This window comes from Anguilla rostrata, chromosome 3 (genome assembly GCF_018555375.3).
Source record: "Anguilla rostrata isolate EN2019 chromosome 3, ASM1855537v3, whole genome shotgun sequence".
Classification (NCBI taxonomy): domain Eukaryota; kingdom Metazoa; phylum Chordata; class Actinopteri; order Anguilliformes; family Anguillidae; genus Anguilla; species Anguilla rostrata.
In genome coordinates, this window is record NC_057935.1 from 23,905,073 (window position 1) to 23,925,886 (window position 20,814).

The 20,814-nt window shown below is 38.3% G+C and overlaps 2 protein-coding genes across 4 annotated transcripts; one reads left to right on the top strand and one right to left on the bottom strand.

Annotated features, from left to right (window-relative positions):
- Nucleotides 1–4,427: 4,427 nt before the first annotated feature.
- On the bottom strand, nt 4,428–8,899 carry LOC135250528 (zinc finger protein ZIC 5-like). 2 transcript variants are annotated; one of them, XM_064326885.1, is made up of 3 exons: nt 7,695–8,899; nt 6,113–6,225; nt 4,428–6,015 (listed from the first exon to the last, which is right to left on the bottom strand). In XM_064326885.1, exons 1-3 carry the CDS (start codon nt 8,734–8,736, stop codon nt 5,791–5,793), a joined length of 1,380 nt encoding a protein of 459 aa, XP_064182955.1. In that variant the 5' UTR covers nt 8,737–8,899; the 3' UTR covers nt 4,428–5,790. The 2 variants fall into 2 exon arrangements, with proteins under 2 accessions (XP_064182955.1, XP_064182954.1); XM_064326884.1 differs by having other exon boundaries at nt 4,428–6,225; nt 7,695–8,895.
- A 3,091-nt stretch (nt 8,900–11,990) lies between these two features.
- Nucleotides 11,991–17,576, top strand: LOC135250529 (zinc finger protein ZIC 2-B-like). Of its 2 annotated transcripts, XM_064326889.1 has the most exons (4): nt 11,991–12,249; nt 14,299–14,972; nt 16,283–16,446; nt 16,582–17,576. In XM_064326889.1, the coding sequence occupies exons 2-4, from the start codon at nt 14,465–14,467 to the stop codon at nt 16,774–16,776; spliced, it is 867 nt and encodes a 288-aa protein (XP_064182959.1). In that variant the 5' UTR covers nt 11,991–12,249; nt 14,299–14,464; the 3' UTR covers nt 16,777–17,576. The 2 variants fall into 2 exon arrangements, with proteins under 2 accessions (XP_064182959.1, XP_064182958.1); XM_064326888.1 differs by lacking the exon at nt 11,991–12,249 and having other exon boundaries at nt 13,296–14,972.
- The last annotated feature ends 3,238 nt before the right edge of the window (nt 17,577–20,814 follow it).

Genomic DNA, 20,814 nt, shown 5'->3' on the forward strand with positions numbered 1-20,814 from the left:
GCTATAGCAGTCAACTGAATTTCTAATGTTTAGGAAATAACTCCTGTCATATTTGATGTAGGGATTTGAAATTAATGTGACTCAGTCTTTCTCCTTACAAAGAATTTTCCAAATAACTTTTTATCAATGTGCATGTATCTGACTGAAGAGGAAAATTGCCCCAATAAGCCATAATGCCTACCTTATGAAATTTCTGCACTTTTTAATCAGTAACATTTTGCAATGTAACTTACTTATTCTTTCAAAATGATAAACATTTGCTTTGACCTTGTGTATCGCCGCTTGCAGCTATATATATATATATATATATATATATATATATATATATATAGTTGTTCTTGGTTGTCATATATGCATAAAACGTGTAATGTCCGTATGCTATCTCCATTTTCAACCGGTAGCCAGTCTTGGATTAGGCTATATGAGGCTGAATGGTCTACCTGATTAAGACGTTAAGATTCTACTTTCGTTGCAGCTGGCAAATAATGGCTACCGTGAGTGAGAAGCAGCAAAGTACTTGTCGAACACTAGGAACCCCGCTGGGCACTGTTCTGTAGAGTGTTGCAAAAAACAAGCTTTTCAGGGCTAATTACAAATAAATTATGATGTGTTCACTAAGTAATTGATTTAATGAAGTTCCTATGAAACTATTAAAACCGGGTATAGGTCTAGCTACAGACGCCCCGGAGCTCCCATTGTCTGATGTTTAACTGCATCAATCTTCTCATAAAGACGTCGGAGGGAATAGGTGAGTTCATAGCTGCTCGAACTGGACTCATACAGTAATGACGAGTTCCTAATACTTTTAAATCAAATCAATCAATTTAACTATGCATCACTTCCTAAGCGAAGAGGACAACATATTCCGCTCCAGACGCTTCAAAAATTGCCCACAAGGACCTTGCCGTCTGCTCAAGACGGAAACTTGCAAATAAACTTCGACTGAGTTAAAGGTAACCAAGAAGAAGTCAGTATTTTTACTCACAGAGTGCAGCACAGCGACACATTAATGTCCCCAGACCGCTGTTTGTAATTCTAAAAGAAGTTTCTTCCCTTTTGACGGGTGTGCAGTTGGCCAGAGAAGTAGCATGTAGGCAGAACTTTAACTAGCCACATGTTTTTTCCTTCTCACTTATTCACGGAACGTAAGCTCGTACCCAGGTAGGGTGCGGGGAAAGTTTTGGCAAAATGCCCGGACTGCCAATATGCTTGCGCCCGTTTCGCTCGGACAAGTCTTTGTCAAATAGAATAGCCGGACATCTGGCTGGGGGACAGGAGATGTGGGACCGTTTTAAATATAGGCCTACTAGTTTATAAAATACTTTAAGAGCAACCGTTGTCCGAGGCTATTGATTTGGAGACTAGCAGAAAGGAGAAAGGAGTGAGTGGCTGTAGTTACGGCGATTCAGTTGCATCACTTTGGTCACTAAATGTCTTGAACACAAATTCATCTCTTCTTCACCATAACGTCAGGTGAGATTAAATGAAAGGTCGGATGAATGAATGAATGCGTTCTAAACGTCAATGACAAGTTACACTTACTTGGGAGATATCGAAAATAAATAAATGAATAAATAGGGAAGCCATTGCAGACACATTCCTTATCCCAGTGATTAAATACCAATAATTTCACTTTGACTGACATTGATTAAGATATGGTTTATAGTAAATCGTTTATGGTGTCACATAAATGATTTAACATTTCATGAACTTAAAAAAGAAATCTAGTTTTGAACACATTTTTAATTGCAAGCGAAAATGTGCAAAATGACATAGAACTGATCATTTGCATCTGACAACCGTTTGTTTCATTAATTAATTCATTCATTCATTCATTCACCTGGATGCAAATATTTCATGAAATATTTCTTGGGTTTATAAGAATTCCCCCATTAAATTTCAATCGATATTTCAGGGAAGAAATGTCATAATTAAGTTGATCTTTAGTGTGGCCAGAACTGAAGAAGCAGCTTTATATCATATCATCTTAAACATATTAGACCAACATAACTGGAAATATAATACTAGCCTAGCCTACTGTGTAGTCAGCCCTCCATGACTCCAAATATTCATCTTAAAAAGCGAATAATTGTGTCGCGTCTCGTTCGCTCAGTAATAATAATAATAATAATAATAATAATAATAATAATAATAATAATAATAACAACAACAACGGGGGCAATTGTGAGACTTCATATTTCGGGGAGTACCTTATTTCTTCCTTAAACCAGTAAAATATGCATTTGCCAGTATTGTTTACAAAAATGTTGGTTCAACGTGCAATTTTGATTAGATGTGGTAACAAGTATCTTAACACGATTTAAATTCGTGATGAGTATTTGGTATCCTACTTGCAAATGGAATATTTTTTTGTTTGGTCATAGCAGTCATTTTAGTTTTCTATCAAATTCGTGATTACCGTAAGTAGCCTACGCGTTACTCTAACCTCAATAAACTGATACTCAAAATGTATTCTCACATCACTTTGAACACAACGTAGCCTACTTAACTGATTCCAAGATGGTCGTTGTCTAGGGTTTATCCAAGGTTTTAGCGAAAGTTACAATGAAAAAGCTGAATGGACAACGCATCCACGAGTAAGCAGTCGACTCTGAAACCACCATGACATCAAATAAATTGGAGAATAATATGAGAGGGAACTGACAGTGTTTTCCCTGCGACTTCTGCTTTGTCTTCTGGAGAGTGGCGTCTGTGTGTCTGACTTAGAAAGTTACTGATTTGCTGGCTGTACATTAAGGCAGTCCATGTAAATGATTTCTACGGCCATCACAGTAAAGGCGAACAAATCGTTGACAAAGAAGAGCCGTTTCAATTCAAGAGCGTCGTTAGGACAACCAAAAACTATTCCCCAGATAATAAGTTCCACTTCAAAGCGTTTCTCATTCAAGGGTGACTGCTCCAATCTTTTATGAAGTCCCCTTTCTCACTCAGAAGAGTCATATGTTTGGTTATTTTTCACTATGTTTATTTTTCACCATTCACAGAGAACTTGTATTTGATTAAGTAAACACAGATGAGTAATACTTCACCTTTCCAAATCGAAGTTTGTGAACAGAAGAGGGGCGGCACCGAACTAATAGACAAACTTTATGATATAAGTAGAGAATGTAGTTGGTCTAGCAACACAATATTAAAGACGTTGCTTAAACGAAAATTGACTGAAGAAACAAGGAATGAAAGATAAAAGTACTGCGTTTGTATCTTAATAAGGTGTCACAAACTGCCTAATGCGACGCTTGATTTGAATTCACTCAATGCCACGTAAACCTTAGCACAAGTATGCATCATGAAAGCAGTATCCAAACTAGCCTGCTTTACATTCAATTTGTTTTTGAACATAATCTGCCTGAGAAGTGGCTTGCCACTTTGGGTTCTAGGAATTCACTGTATCACGTCTTTTATTATCGGAAGTATTTCTTGATTGACTTATGTTTAAGAACCGAATAAAACTGTCCAAGCTAGACCTAACAAAGATTTTGACTCCTTTGTCTGCACATTACTATGGAAGCAATATGCAAGTTGATTCACTTGCCTTTCAACAATTCATCAAAAGCTCCTCGTGCAATTCTGAGGACTGCAGCGGTCAGTTTCAGTGCAATTCAAAATCACTTATTGGCATGGTCCGCAAAGTTTGAATTTCACTATAATTTTGCTAATGTTGGCCTATTTTGCTAAATTGTATTTGTAAATATTGACGCAACCACTTTTATGTGTTTTAATAGTAATGTACTATTGTACTGATTGTTAAGATTTGTGAATCTTCATGAAAGAAAATGACCTTTGGTGGCTTTGATGTCTGACGATTTAGTGGCAGTAAATGGTGTCCTACTTGATATATTCAATTGTGAATGCTTTGCTTGCCAATAGCTATAGAAATCCTAACGTGCCATGTAGTTGTCCAAGCCTTCCGCTCGGGAGTAGATTACTTTGAAGTCGAGCATGTCTCAAGGCGGTTTTCGTTCTATAGACTAGATAAGAAACACTTTGAATTTGACATGGTGCGTTTTAAAAATATAAATTAGACGGGGATTTTTTTATTTAGTCATCACAAGACCATGCTTATTGGCAAGTGTATTTTGTATATTTCTTATGACCCATTCATGTAATGCCTTTGTTCGGTCTTATATAATTTCACACGTTGATCAGTTCCTTAATTTAAATGCGAATTACGCTGCAGATGTATCAATTGCCGTACAAATTAAGCATTCCCCCCTACATATAGCACATGATATGTTTCATAGTTTAAAGTTTATCTTGTATAATTGAATACGCCTCTTTCTTGGTGCTGTGAGTCAATTGGCCAAGAAACTGACCCTGTAGCCTAAGACGTATTCGTTTGCACACTGTAACTGCATCCTTCAGTAATGCTATCTGAGGTACAGGCACATGAAACGATACGACTAACATTTTCATACCCTATCCACTTTTATTAAAGTTTTCCATTGATAATGTTTTCATGAGTATTTATCATGGACACCAAAGACCTCCAAAATCAACATTTGAACAGTTTTTTTTTCTTTCCATCAAAAGTAACAATACCATTATACACCTCGACGAGTCGACACATTGACCCAAAACACTGGGCATGCGAGAGTACGTTTCCACATTAACACGCTAAGCCATGCAAGACATGAATGTCAGTTGTACAGTCCACAAATATAAGAATCACTAGATGTCACCAAAACCAGTATTAATAACCTTTGGTACATGCAATTTTAGGAAAACGTTACACCACTAAATTAATTACAACTTTCAAAATGCATATTTTGTACTTTCATGACCACCAATGCCATTATATACAAGTCTGTCAGGGACACCCCCGTCAATTTTACATATTTAGGGTCTCAAATGACAAATTAGTATTCTTAGCCTATAACGATGATTTTTAAATTTGTTTTGTATAATATATTATTTTATTTTTTTTAAATACAGCACAAAATCATTTGTAATTTAGCCCACATTTAGAGGAACGAAGCCTGCTGTGTTGACCTTGATACGCTCCCATTTACCGTTGCTTTCTTATCAGTAACCTATGCAGACATTGGATCATGCGAGTTGTGAATGTTAAATTTTTTTAGATATCATTTGTCATACCTCTTACCTGTAATATGTTCACAATAGTTTTGAATTAGTAAATAATTAAAATAAAAATAATAAGATGAAATATTATCATTATTGTGTCAGTTTGTATGTGAGGAGCTATATGTATTCATAGCAACGTTAAAGTTGCACTATCCCAAAAGATGGTAAACGTTCTTATCGTGCTTGAGAAATTGATGGATCAATCTGATTGAAGACTGATAGTGGATAGTGATGAGATAAAACATAAGACCAAGTCATCCTATCATCCAGTCAGTTATGATTGAATAGTGTCAAAGGCCAGGACAGCATTAATATGAACGCGAAGTATATTTGTGTGTTCACTGTCAAGGTTGATTTGTGCGGAATGTTCATATTCATATAACGTTATGCTATGCCATGGCTTTTGCCGGCTTCTGATGTTCAGTAGTCATCGTTTTCATAAATCGTCAATCGTCAACCAGAGATGCTTTCCATGCCTCGGATATTTATTTATTTATTTATTTATTTATTTTAGTGATGGTATATTTCAATTGTTGTTGTCCTTTACAATTTGATTTCTCAATTGTTTCCTGTTCCCTTTCAGGACTTACTGATATCCTTATATTTTCCGTGAACTTGCCGCATTTTCTGCAATTGGTGCAATATTTTAGCAACATTTGCCTTTGCATTTTCTATGTCAATATTAAATCATTGTCTTTGGGTCCGAGTTCCTGAAAGCTTCCTCCGCTTCCGAGTCCGACGTCGGAACATCACTGAACGGGCCGTGAGGATGGTTCGGCCCTGCTTTTCCTTGACACACGTACCATTCATTGAGATTGGCAACCGGAGGCGAGAGACTTGCAGAATGGCACCTGTGAGTCTCGGAGATTGGGGAGAGGGTGTCTCTGTGAGCCGTCGACGAGTGGTATGACTCTGTGTTCGCACAAGGGGGTGGGGGGAATTTGCAGTGAACTTTCATGTGTTTCCTCAAGGAACTGGGGTGTGTGTAAGACTTGTCACAGCCTCTTACTTTGCAGTAGTAAGGTTTGTCACTCGTATGGACGTGAGAGTGCTTCTTCCTGTCACTACTGTTTGCGAATTTCCTGTCACACCCTTCAAATTCACACTTAAATGGCTTCTCTCCTAAGAAAAAAATGAAAAAATTAAAAAGGGGGGGGGGAGTAGGACAGTTAGATATGTGTACAGGTTAAGTATTCAGTCTCCACTCATGCAAAAACCAAACATAGATAGATAGATATATTACAAATTATTTTTTTTGAGGGACAGATAGATAACACATGAATTGATTAATAATAAATATATTACATTAAACAATACGCAGGGAATGCATTTGAGTATATATTTAAAAAGATACAAGACAACCCATCTAACCTCAAAATAGGAAAAATAAACCCGAAGTAGTCTACACGGATGGCAAAAGTAAAGAGAACAGTAGCAAAAGCGCTATCTATCCAGGCATCTATTGCAAGTCTAAAGTTGTACCTTCGGTCTTACATTACCGAAGGTACAACATTACCAGTATAAACGACATATTAAATTTGTGCTTTTGAGCTATACAATACTAATATCCTGCGTGAGTTAAAATCTCTGTTTTTATTCAAAAAGCATTATACTTTTCAATCGTCTGAATCAAATTAATGGTAGCCTGATAAGCACTATCATATTTCAGTTGTCGTTTCGAATTACAGGTGAGGTTATTTCAATTTCGCACTAAAATTTTTGCCTGCCATAATTTTGATCCACTACACAATTTACATTCAGCCTCCGCCCCCTCACGTAAATGGTATGTTGTTGCAGCCAGTATTGTTCCGTGTGTGCTTCACGTCATTTTCGTCAGCGATTCTCCTTTTCCTACAGCAGACATAGCTTACTGTACGTGACACTTAAAATATAATGTTAATATGTAATGTAATCCCCCGACTGTTTCAGTAGATAACAGATTAACCGCCCTTCATAGCATCCTGTTTTAGTAGGCATACGAACCTTTCAACACGTTGAACAATACTTTGATTGTGAACCTATTGGTGGCTATTTCAAAGTGCACCGCCAGCTAGAACTTTTTTGACATCACGAGAAAGCACGCATGTTCAAAATTATGAATGTTGTTGGCATATAAAGTTAAGTAAGCACCTTTCGTGAGATATCCTTTCAGTGGATATTTTCTGAAATCTAAAACACACATGCGAGCACACACGCACATTTGGGATGGGAAATGAAAAGCTTTTAAGCGTTGGATGGCCTGATAGCTTGAACTTGCCCCTGTAAGGGTGCAGTAAAAGCAATAAATAAATACATAAAATCAAAAGATTAAACAACACACAGATAGTTGTCCAGAAAATGAATCTAATCTAAAATGAAGGTAAAATAAGTAACTAATTTAGGTTTAATTTATATTAAGATAATGAAACCTGTTCTACATGACACGGGAAGACAATGGAACAATAATGAATACGATGTGCGTTGAAGCTTGTACAATGCCCAAGTATTTTGTATATCGCCATCTTCCTGAATGCGTGGCTTAGGCTACGTTATTTATCAACTGCCTCGTGTTTTGTTGCGTGGTCTGCACTTGATAGCACTTTTTAACTAACCTGTGTGCGTCCTCTTGTGGATCTTGAGGTTTTCCGAACGAGCGAATACTTTTCCGCAACCAGGGAAAGGACACGGGAATGGTTTTTCTCCAGTGTGAACTCGTATGTGATTTATCAGTTTGTACTTTGCCTTAAAAGCTTTGCCGTCTCGCGGACATTCCTCCCAAAAACAAACATGACTGCTCTGCTCCGGTCCCCCAACGTGCGCTACGGTAACGTGGTTAACCAAATCATGCATGGTGCTGAAAGTTTTGTTGCATGGCTTCTTTGAAGGTTTTTCCTGGTCAATCCATTTGCAGATTAACTCTTGTTTGATGGGCTGTCTCATGTACTTCAAAAACGCCCCTGTGGCTGCATGAGGAGTCGAAGCAACATTCCCATTTAAGTTCATGGAGTTGTAGCCGAACAGAGAAGGTCCGTAGTGTTCGGGCCTGTGACCGAAATGTTCTGGCCTGCCATAAATGTCCCCCGGAAAACTCAGGTGCAGCTGCCCGTTCAGAGCACTATGCGAGTGGGAACCTGAGGCGACTTGATCTTGAAGTCCCGGAAAAAGTGAATGGGTACCACCTTCTGCGTGCCCGTAAGCACCTGTTGGAGAAAGAAACGTGCCATGTCGACGAGAAGAGGAGGCGGAACTATGCCGATCGCCAAGCGTGTGCATAGCAGAGGCTGAAAGATCTCTCGTGAGAACGTAGTCTCTGCTGGTGGTGTAACCTAGGTGGGGGTGAGCCGCAGGGAAACTAAATGTTTTCTCAGAAGTGGTGAAAGATACCGCGGTATGGGCTTCGGGGTGGCTTTGAGTGTGTTGAGATGTACTAAGTTTTGGAGCATTTGTCTGTGCCATGTGCTCGGGTCCAAATGGAGTGAGTGCCACTCCGGGGTCGCTGCCCGTGTCCCCCGGGTGGAGTCGGGCATAGTTGGAGTGAGGGTGATGTCCCCCTATCCCCAGGAGGCCTGTCATATTCTGATGAGGAAGGGTTTGAGCTGCTGCCAAATCTGCTAATCTTAGCGTCGGGTGCCTCTTGTTCAAAGGCGTCTCCATACGCACAAAGTCAAGCCCATCCACATTCACTGTGTTTTCCCCTGCACATTAAAAAAATATCTTTATGTAGCCGTATTTAACTTTTTTCCCGCTTCTAACATTGCTTTCTCGCTTTCTCACTCCGTCCTGAACCGATCGACAGAACATACAACAGTTGGAAGACGCAGTGGGGAACACGATTTAGAAATGGCACTGCGAGTATTGGACGGAGTTCGATGAATGGCAGCGAAAGGAAGGAGGCGATTGGCTATCTTTCAACGCAAAAGGCACAGCGGGAATCCGCCCCCTCACTCCCTTTATCACTGCTGTCTCCAAAAGTTATAATCTCAAAGTTAGCAACAAATATGTTTATACGTTTATTTGGCACACACCCATAAGGATAAAATAAAATAATTTTACCGAAACAGCTGTTTGCTTTATTACAATTTTGTTATCTTATAATTCCTGACACTTTTCAGTATTTTTTGTAATTGTGTTCGTGCGCGCGCTTGTGTGTGTGTGTGCGTGTGCGTGCGTGCGTGTGTGAAAGGGGGGGGGGGGGGGCACGTGTGTCTTTGTCTTTGAAAATCTATTTCAAACGGTTACAGGGAGTAAACTTAAGATGCTGAGGCCTCGTGTACATTTTACATTAGCATTATTTACGCTTTTAATCCTACACAGAGTGGGCATTCCCCATGTCGATAGATGTGTAGGTATTTTCTCTGCGCCGTTGGAAATACAGATTAAATTCAGTTACATTTGCTTATATAATGACATAGTATGCCATGCCATGTCTATGTTACTATTTGGGAACGTCTTGAAATTTATAGGCTAGAATAAAAAATAAAAAGATGTCGAAGTGATATTATTGCGCTTTATTATTACGCTTAACGTGCAATGCATATGCTTTTGGCATCGGTTACGCCCCAGAAGCTTTAATTTGATGAATTATGTGAAATGATTAGTTCATAATGTTAATAATTAGTATAATATTTATCTGAAGTTACTTGAACCATAGGCCTCCATTAATTTCCACATTAAATCTTGTTCTTCCTTAATTTGGTTTGGCCCCCTTAATTTTAATGTCAACATGAAGCACTTTTACGAACGCATTCTTAAGTTTTAACTACTGAGAAGGGTGTGTACAAAAAGGTGCAAACGAAAATTCAATATTTGTGAGTCTCTCGCATTAAAACTTCATTTTTTGCTCTTTAATTGTACTCTCCGTGTAATACATGATCTTGTTTATTATGCATGTTCATTTTATTAATTGAAACCTGAAGGGGGCTGTTCCACGTCACACAGAACTTTAGTTTAATACTTAGATTAGCCTACATATTCAGGGCACTTATTTTTAGGCAAGACGCGCGATATTAATATTCTAATTAATACTGAACCACGGTTCTGGAAAATTAGCGAAGCATGATGAAAGTGAGGAAATCTTTCAACACCATAAAGCGCTGAATCAAAATTTTCTGAGAGCGTCTGCCCGGTGAGGATTTATTTGGATTGTTTGTAATGGGCTATGCCTACTGTAGAAACATGATTGATTGGACTGGCATATATAATTAAAGCGAATTAATCGGTGTTTTACATTTAATTTATATTTCAGTATATATGTATTGAGGACAGGAATGCACAAATAGGCAGTGGCGCGTATAAGTCAGTGTATTCACTTGCACCGTTTTACTCAAGGATGGAAAAGGATTTCAATAAACCTGGATACTGCTGTGCTTTATGGTACCAGGACAACCTTCAGGATCCATGATAAACTCAGCATGATGCATTTCTGTCATCGATTTAATGTCTTAACTTAAAGGCCCCTTTCACTCACCATCACAGCAGACTATATACATATCAACAAGAAAATAGACACTTAAAATTTTTCTTAGTACTGAATCCTAACCTTCAAACTTCAACGTATTCATACACAGCACTGGTAGCGTTCCAAGTACGTTCTACCACAACATATGTCACCAGTATGTACGCACGACCGAATGAATGAAAGAATAGCAATGTATAGTACCACGTACACCTCATTGTGTGTGTCATTTGAATCATAAAGTGACAAAAAACACACACTTAAATATGCCCCATAGTTGAAAGTTCGTAATGACGATGTACACAATAAATTAATAATAAACACACTCGAATTATCTATCTAGTGAGTTTCATGCAAGTGCAAGTATTGTGTTTGGATTCAGGACTCTGGCAAACAAATCTAATGAAACATCCAAATTTGGGGATTATATGTAATCGATGCACTGCTGTCGTTTTGGACATCATTTCCCATAACATCACACTTGAATCGAGAAGAACTTGCTTCATTTTTGTAATGTTTAAGTAGTGTTTCTATCAAATACTTAAACAGGTCACAATGCTTAATCAGTTGCTAATCACTCTGTAAATTTTGTTACATTCTTAATAACTGCATCTACTCAGAACAATGATTCAATGTATGTATGTATGTATGCATGTATGTGTGTTCCCGATCCTTATTTAAAACGTGTTCTCTCTCTCTCTCTCTCTCTCTCTCTCTCTCTCTCTCTCTCTCTCTCTCTCTCTCTCTCTCTCTCTCTCTCTCTGCTTGCATGTAAAAATGTGTGTGCGTGTGTGGGCGCGCGCGCGTATCTTGTTTCTAGTGTCTGGGTGCGTGTATGAGAGGAAGCTACATGCTCATTCACACCTCAAACGCTTTATGGCGTAACGTAGCTACAACTGTCAGCGAGTAGTGATTTTTAAAACTATTCCCTTCGCGTATGTATCTTGTATTTTGTGAAAGTCGCCCTGGATAAGAACGGCTGCGAATAATGCCATGTATTCGTCAGACCTGAGAACGAAAAATGCGGCATAGTGCAATTCAACAGACATATAGGCCTATAATAACTTGGAGCGGATGTAAATGTGTCTTTGAATCATAATAGTCTGTTATTAATCTCTTAATCGTGACTGCGCATTTTTGAAGATCGCCGGTATTGAAATATGGTTAGAGCAACACTTCCTAAAATAGTTGAATATCTATATGCACTTGCGTGAATACTACAGGTTTGTGTGCAAAATAGTGAGCATAATAACTAGTAATGTCTTATTTTAAAATAAGTACTTTCACTAGTTCCTTGTCGGTAGAAGCCAATTGAAATTGGAATCTGCCGAAATGAACAGCTGGCGGGTTGCTTTCTTTCTTCCCTATAACCCCCCCCCCCCGCTCCCGCCCGCTCCCGCCAACACCCAGTGACAAGGGGCAGGGGTTTTGTGGTTTTGTGCAGAAATGAAGCACATCTTAAAGGGGTCGGGGGGACGTGGCTTTGAACTTGGATCAGCCCCTACGATTCCTGCAGAGAGAGTAGAAATGGAGTCTAAGAAGAATGGTACATAACTGGAATGCAGGGCTTGGAGTCTGGAGAGACAGAATTCAAAAGTTTTACATGCAGTTGCCTCTTCATTATTGTTTACTGGTTGGAGGGACTGGAGGCTACAGAGTGGAGTGAAAGTTTGGTCTGATGGGACAGGACACTGTTAGAATCCCTTTAAAGTGTAAGTAAACTGCAATAATAACACATTGTTCGGTTTTTCATTGAGCTTCTTGGGATTTTAAGGAAAAGCACCGCCATTAAACGTGGCATTTACTTTAGAAAGGTTCTCGTGAATGTGTGGCAACCAGATTGCATGCGCAACGGTGCGTCGTTTAACTGAACGTTCCAAGCCTTCAAATGAATTAAAATAAATCTAACATAACTTTTTATCTGCTGACGTGTGAGACTCCATAATTGATTCGTTTATAAGGTAAGGGTTACTGAATAAGATGTAGCCCACTATCCAAACAGTGGAATTACGTGTTTTAAGATTTCAAAACAAGCACTTTTAACTTACTGAAAGTTAGCGTGCGTTATTTACTAATCCTAGTGTGCGAGCCTCCATGGGCTCTTGCGCGCGAGTGAGTGCAGAAGGGAATGTGTATTTTTGTCATAATATTGCACTGGTTAAAAGAATAATAGCCTAAGCAGGAGTGTTATAATCAAGAAACATACTGAGATATTGGGAAAATTAGACACCACACGACTATTTTTTTCAACGAAGCAAACTCAGTAAAAATGTTCGAAATTAATTTTACACTTGTATGTGTATTAGCACGACCAAAACTGGAGAGTTTCAAATTAACAAATCAGTGTATGCACATAATACATAGCTAGCATGCTTTTTGTCACACTAATTAACATCAATATGTATGTCATAAGAAACAATTAAACACCTTCCATTGCAATGCAATATCATTAACGGTCACGTTTAATATTCATTCTAAGTAAGATTTTTTTTAAATGAATTAGGCCTACTACATTTTATATTGGGCATTCAGTGGATTGAAATGGGTGGATACTTAAAAGTACATGTAACCGCACAAACGAGTTTATTTCCGCATATATTTCATAGTTTCAGTTGTTTAATTAAAATGCAGCCTGTTTACCAAGTAATTCTACTATTTAGTAAATTATTTCACGTATGTGAATGTGTACATCGATTTAATTGATGGAAACTATGTTCATTAAATACAAAAGTTTAGCCAGATTGTGCTCCAATATAAAGACCAGCGAACTTGCTTTATCTATAAAATCAAAGATCATAACCAAAAGTATGTTGTTTATCTCTTTCCAGAGAATCCTTTTTGGGAAAAGGGGGGGAAAAAGTAGGCGGTAATTGTCAAGGGGAAATGCGAACGACTATAAGTAGCGAAATGGATACCCGTGATTGGTGGTTTACCTGGGATTGATGAGGTGTAGTGACCAATGAGACTGTGGCGCGTGAATGACCGGTCTTCAGTTAAAGGGGCGTAAGATCAGAAATTGCCATTCCACTGAGGAACAGACCCTCTGTGATACGCAGACAAACGAAAGATAAATACCCATATAGGATCAGCAGTATACGATGCACCAAGACGCTGTGTGAAGAAAATCTAGTCAGGGGGTTTACATATTGCTGTTTTGTGAAAAGGAACCAGCGTAACTTCTCCGATATTGCTGGGAAAGCCGCCGGAATGATTCCATATCTTTTAACGGGGATTGTAAGTTAACTGCGAGACCGTGTAAGTGGTTGCTACGACAAGTGATTGATTGTGTTTTTCTGTCAGAGGATCGTCACTTCGAATTTATCCCAATGTGGGATTTTGTTCTTTCGGAATGCTTGACTTCCATAAAAGGCAATACATTATATATTTAATCTTTTTACGTACGGTTAAATGTGACTTGCTGGTACGCATATAGTTGGTTTGAACATAACCCTAATTCATTGAGAAACAATGTTACTGGACGCTGGTCACCAGTTCCCTGGTTTGGGGGTTGGTACATTTTCCAGGCACCATTCATCAAGCGAAATGCAAGACAGAGACTTGAGTTTAACACAGAATACCTTTGTCGATTCAGCGCATATGGGCGCGTTTAAACTGAACCACGATCTCTCTCCCGGACAGAGCTCTGCCTTTACCTCTCAAGCAGCTGGTTATCCCGCTGCGGCTTTGGGTGCGCATGCAGCTCATGTCACGTCGTACGCTAGTTCGCCTTTCAACTCTACCCGGGACTTTCTCTTTCGCAGCCGCAGCTTCGGCGAATCCTCTCCAACCAGCAGCCAACATTCCATATTCGGCCCCACAGCGGGCTCTCTGCATCACTCCCACACAGACGGCCAAGGCCACTTATTGTTCCCAGGAATCCACGACCAACATGGATCCCACGGCTCTCCAAATGTTTTAAATGGACAAATGCGACTGGGACTACCGGGTGAAGTGTTCGGGCGACCGGATCAATATCACCAGGTATCCAGTCCCAGGACCGACCCCTACTCTGCAGCCCAACTTCACAATCAGTATAGCTCCATGAACATGGGTATGAACATGGCAGCCCATCACCACCCTGGTGCCTTCTTCCGCTACATGCGACAGCAGTGTATTAAACAGGAGTTGATCTGCAAGTGGATCGACCAGGAACAGCTCAGCAACCCGAAGAAAAGTTGTAATAAAACTTTCAGCACCATGCACGAGCTGGTCACCCACGTCTCTGTGGAGCACGTAGGGGGACCAGAGCAGAGCAACCACATCTGCTTCTGGGAAGAGTGTCCGCGAGAGAGTAAACCCTTTAAAGCGAAATATAAACTGGTCAATCACATTAGGGTGCACACGGGAGAAAAACCATTTCCCTGCCCGTTCCCTGGATGTGGGAAGGTTTTCGCACGATCGGAAAACCTGAAGATCCACAAGCGAACGCATACAGGTAATTTCAGACTTTTTTAATGTATTTTTTTTTTCTCGCAGTAGGCTACCCTGGATGGTATGGCGGCAGCTGCTGTAGTTTTGTCTGGAAAGATCTGAATTTATTGAGCTCTGGCCCATGCACGCAGGCCTTTCTCATGCATTTAGGATGAAACGAGGTAGCGTAAGAATGTAGCAATAACTGTCAAGTAGTTTTTTAATTTTACTTTCACAAAATAGGTAAAACGTGGAGTGATTGGTGTTCCAAATGTTGAAACAATACAATCGTTAGTAAATGTCCTTTGGACATGGAATGTAAGAAACGGATTACAGCCATATCGGTGTAGTGCGGAATAAGTGCAATATTATAAATAAATAGTAATTAATTAGGAAAAAAAATGTATTATGTAATATGTCAAAGACAATTTCTGGCTATCATGAATTATAGTAGATATATCATACCTGAGTTGCTGAATGATAACTGGTTATTGTGTGATATTCGTTTGCTTGGATGCTTGTAAATACATTTACATACATTTACTTGCAAGAAAACGTGATTAAATAAATGAATTCTTCATTATAAAAATGCAAATAAAGCCTTGAATCTGACTGTTCAGAAACAATGTGCTTCCATCTATTAATTCCACACACACAGACCCAATAATATTGTTGTTTCTGATTATTCCTTATTTAAGGCATTCGGAATATAGCCTTATTCCATTGGTAGTCGGTGTTAAACAGGCTGATTCAAACATTTACCTTGTCAGTACAGGATTTTGCACGTGTAATCCTCTCAAAAATGAAGTACGCTGCAATGTTTCCCAAAATGGTATGCCTCATTTTAGGAAGTGCAATATAGCTGTGGCACAACATAGATATTTAGCGAAGAAAATGCTTTTCGTTGTTCGGCCATGTTTAATTCCCTTTTGCAACATTTATATTTTGCTTCTACTTCAAGTCACAGAAAGCTTGAGTTGTGAGTCACGTGCGTTAATCCGGAAAACTCACTGGTGTGTCTGGAAAACCTTTTCCTTGGGAACTCGTTCTTTGAAATCACACCATGTTTAAACGGGGTATGAATCATTGTGCTTTAGAATATTTATTTACATTACAGTATTCAGTGCTTTTTAAGCATTTTGAATAGTATTATGTTCGCGTTGCAATCAGTGCCTTATATGTCTTTTAAACATGCCATGACCCGGTTAGCACGTCACAAATGCTTTATTTTTATTTTTTTGTAACGGTTGATGCTGCTCATCAAAACATAATTCAAGATTATTTGCCATAATAGGCCTTTATTAGACTAATTTGCTTCCTTTGATTTTTCTACAGGAGAGAAACCGTTCCAGTGTGAGTTCGAGGGCTGCGACAGGCGCTTTGCAAATAGCAGTGACCGAAAGAAGCACATGCACGTTCACACTTCTGACAAACCATATCTGTGCAAAATGTGCGACAAGTCATACACTCACCCCAGTTCCCTCAGGAAGCACATGAAAGTAAGTATGACATGGCGCGCTGGATAAATGGTTAAATAGGGAGTAAACTGTGTGTGTGTGTGTGAGAGAGAGAGAGAGAGAGTGTGTGTGTTTTCAGAGTAATAATTAATTTTGTGTCTTATGTGTTCGTTTCAGGTTCACGAATCCTCTGCTCCCGGGTCCGAGTCCTCACCCGCTGGCAGCTCTGGCTATGAATCCGCGACGCCCCCAGGCTTGGTGTCTCCGTCTACTGAAACCCAAAGTACCAACAACTTGTCTCCCGCGTCAGCGGTTCACAGTAACAACGGACACAACAGCCTAACTTCCAATTTTAGTGAGTGGTATGTTTAGGACAGAATCTTCGGAATCTAAAAGAAAATCACTGAACAGAAGACGATAACATAAAGGATACCAGATCATCGAAGACGTGTCCGAAGACATCCACCTCTGCAGTCGTAACATTTGTCTATTCTACATCAGGATATTTCTTTGTGCATACAATAACCAGATGGTCACAAATGTATTTAAAATTTGTAAATAATAAATACTTACTTGCCCTCTTTTTCGTGGTTGTATTTTTCTGTATTTGACGTAGTCTATAAGTGTTCTTTCAGTGGTAGCTGTTCATGAAACAGGCCTTTAGTGCACATGTTGTGATGCGTCTGTATTATACAGTTCAATATTGTGATCCCAATACGGCAACTTGATTGTAAAACAACTATAAACAGGAAACTGTGCCAAAGTTAACACAACGTAAACAGACAGAATACTTTCTCGTGAATGTAATTTTCGTTTGCTGGGTTTAACTCGTGACGTTTTGTGCTTTGCAAGCTTCGATTGTTAAATATTTTGGGAAAAAATGTGGAAAAAATAAACACGTGCCGGTAATTTTCGGTAATTATTGAATCCTTTTGTAAATATCAGCAGTCATATTTATCTATGTGTAATTAAATTAAAGTATTTACTTTCCACAGATACAACAATATTTATAAAGAATGTTTCTTTACTAGAAATGTGTACAATTATGAGCCAAACATGAACAGTTGTTAAATGTGTTTCTGTCCAAAATTAAGAGACTTCATGCCATTCTTGTATCGAGTTTCAAGAACTGCTGAATATAGAAATATAATAAAAAGTGATGAAAAAGTAAATCTTTTCCTTCTGCGTGAGCCCTGACTATTTTAAGCTGGCGTGTGCGTGCATGCGTGTGTGTATGCGTTCATGCGTGTGTGTGCATTTGTGTGTGTGTGTGTGTGTGTGTGGGCGCGCGGGCGCGTGTGTAAAATAAGAAACGAATGATCAGTGAATAACTATTTCATGTTACGCTTTAAGGATTGTAAGCCATTCCCAAAAGTGTCCGTTGCAAATAGACTATTTTATCTGCAGCCTTCATCATGTGCGCAGTTAGCGGGTAGGCCTACTGCTCACGGGAAGAGCTGATTTTATTTATTTATTTATTTATTTATTTATTTATCCAAAATAAGGAGGACAAAGGAAACGGCGACCACGTCCTGGGAGCAGCCGGCAGACTGAAAAAAAAAAGAAAAAGAAAAAACCGTTTGCTAGACAACTAGTGGCCTATCCATTCCGCGATTGTGAAATCATAGTATCTCTAAATATATCCCGGGAACCACCACAGGTAACTTTCCAATGATTTAGAAGGGTTTTAGATGTGAAATATAAATTAGGCTTACTGAAATTTAGTTTTGTTTTTTTTTGTTTTTTTTCTCACAACAAACATGCCGTAATGCGCCGTATTTTCCTCTTTACTCTAAGGTGTGTCCCTTGAAGAAACCTGTCGCGGAAAGCTAATCGGCTGCTCACAGGGATTTATTGTAACCGAATCTACGGCGGTAGCGAATGCCTAGCGTCAAACTTGAAGCTTGAAATCCTGCTAAATAGAAGCGTGTTTTGAGGATCCGTATAGCCCTCCATACCCCTCCTCCACCCACATACTAAATAGAGCTTTAGGCTGAGCAGCCATGAACTTGAACTTGACGCACTTTTGAAAGGCGGGGAAGCAGCCCTGAATACATATGTGAAAGTAAAGAAAGGGAACCTAATTAAGTCCATTAAGTCACATTTATAATAAACTTGTCAGAACATATATTGATTTCTTTATTTATTTACCCGTTTATAAATTGATTTTTTTTCTCCAGAAATTATTCGGGGAAAGTAACACAAGCTATGCACTTAAGCTATTTCATGTCGTCTACAACCTATTATTAGAAATACAATTGACTATGAGAACCGCCCTACCAAAAATAAAGACCTGAGAGACAAATAACATTCTAAATCAGTTGAGTTTCTCACTGAAACACTATCATGATGAGCATTTTATGTGTAGCCTATGAATCAATAAACCTGCACCCACATCGACTCTTTTTGGACAAGTTTAGACATCCCTGGTTTCGAGATTACTGGAGGCTGCATGCAGTTTGTTCGTTGGTAAAATATTCAGAAATTACGCCTGTGTTGACAAATTATAAATACTAAAATGTGTGTCTTTAATCTCAAGGAATCAGTTCAAATTTAATAAAACTACTTGTCTGATTGTGTTCAGTGTGTATTAATTTAACATGGAAATGAATGCAATTGCACAGTGAGCGCATTTACAGCTTTTTGACAAGTTCCATTTTAAACTTTCAAACTTCAGATCTGCATTTCCTCAGTTTTTCCAATTATGGCGTACTATAATAATTGAAGACTGAACGAATGGGCGGGAGATGCTTGTTTGGTTATATCGCATAGTCCCTTGGAGTTACAGGCCTGGCACTAGCCTAGCGGTCGCTTTCCAAATAATTATGAGTCTTCAAGTTGTACATTTATTAGCTTAATACATAATTTTCATTTTGTTTAGTCCATTATACTGCTTTATATATTTTTAAAATATATTTTTTATCGCAACCATGCGTCTTATGTGTTAACCTGTTCGGACGCAGACGTGACTAGTATAGAACCAAAGATCAGTGAAAGACGTCGATTAATTTTCGGCGGACGCTGCTGGGGTATTGAACCGTAATGCCCATGGAAAAAAAAAAGTTTCATTACACCATGCTTCATGTTTAATTAAAGATACATTGAGAATTGATATTAATGTTTATAGACAATGTCAAATGAATCCAAAGAGATTAATTAGATGCATGAAAGTAATTGATATAGGCATAGTTGGGCTGCCAGAATGAATGAATGAGTGAACAAACAAATACATAAATAAATAAAAAGGTTTTCCTTTCTAAGAAAGTTGAAAGCTTTGTAATTCCTCTATCAACTGCAGATTCGTCCAACGCTTTTTTTTCTTCAGTGAACTGCCTGCTAGAAGAAGGTTTATTCACAAATAATAGCACATCGAAAGATAGAAATCCCATTTAGTTCTAGATTTCCTATATTTAACAGACCTGCTTATTTTAGGCTACACACATTGCTTACGTTACATACATTATGTACAGTTGGGTTTCTATTCAATCATTAAAGGTTACAACACGTGCCTAATCAACAGTACGGTCAAGCTGTGCTCTTAACACTTGATTGGACATACTCTCTTTTTTTATAGGACGTTCAGAGTATTCCTGAATATTATATATAACATTAGTTAGCTAACAGAAGCAAAAGAAACATAAGCCTGCCTGTGGTTGTTATAGCCTACCCAGCGCCCACCATTTATACATGTGTCTGCGACATAATATGTGTTTGCAAGGACTTGAAACTTAAACTGTGGATGAAAGGATGTGGTGTAAACATTTTCCTGCATGCGTCTAATTTAAGGGAACGTTAACCACTCATGTCTGGTTTAATTCGTTTGAATATTAGTTGGGAGGATGGCGAGGTAAAATAATAATCACTGTCTGAATGTTGGGACAATGGATATAAATGAATGCTTTACAATTAAAACAAAACTTCCACGAATGGCTTTGAATAAAGTTAATTTCATAGGAATGTTGATTTAAGCAAGCACAAAATACAAAAAAATAAATAAATAAATAAATAAATAAATAAATAACAAAATACAAAAAAAAAAATAATAATAAATAAATAAATAAATAAATAAATAAAATGCTACGTGGTGAAAATGTATTAATTACACTATCCACTTAAAAGTATATATATTCTTATTTGCACTATTTATCATTAAGATTTAAATTATTAATTTATGTTCTTATTCGCAGGCCTAAATAGGGTAAAATTATATTTACAATTTGGTGACGTCATGAATACATGCACGCAATGGCAGCTTATTAATCGAGCGACATGTTATTTATTATTTTAAATGTTTAAAATATTTAATTTTGATTCATACAGATCCTGAATTGTCAAGACAAATCAGTGATGTTGAAGAATAATGGCCATAATTCGTCACATTCGAATGTTGTTAGATTATTTGTACATTTG

What these genes read in the sequence shown, in the direction of transcription:
- LOC135250528 (XM_064326884.1), bottom strand. Translation starts at nt 8,736, where the DNA reads ATGGAGACGCCTTTGAACAAGAGGCACCCGACGCTAAGATTAGCAGAT. An exon ending in CCACAAGAGGACGCACACAG is followed by an intron (nt 6,226 to 7,694) that starts GTTAGTTAAAAA and finishes TTTTTTTCTTAG; the next exon opens with GAGAGAAGCCATTTAAGTGT.
- LOC135250529 (XM_064326888.1), top strand. Translation starts at nt 14,006, where the DNA reads ATGTTACTGGACGCTGGTCACCAGTTCCCTGGTTTGGGGGTTGGTACA. An exon ending in CCACAAGCGAACGCATACAG is followed by an intron (nt 14,973 to 16,282) that starts GTAATTTCAGAC and finishes ATTTTTCTACAG; the next exon opens with GAGAGAAACCGTTCCAGTGT. An exon ending in CCCTCAGGAAGCACATGAAA is followed by an intron (nt 16,447 to 16,581) that starts GTAAGTATGACA and finishes TGTTCGTTTCAG; the next exon opens with GTTCACGAATCCTCTGCTCC.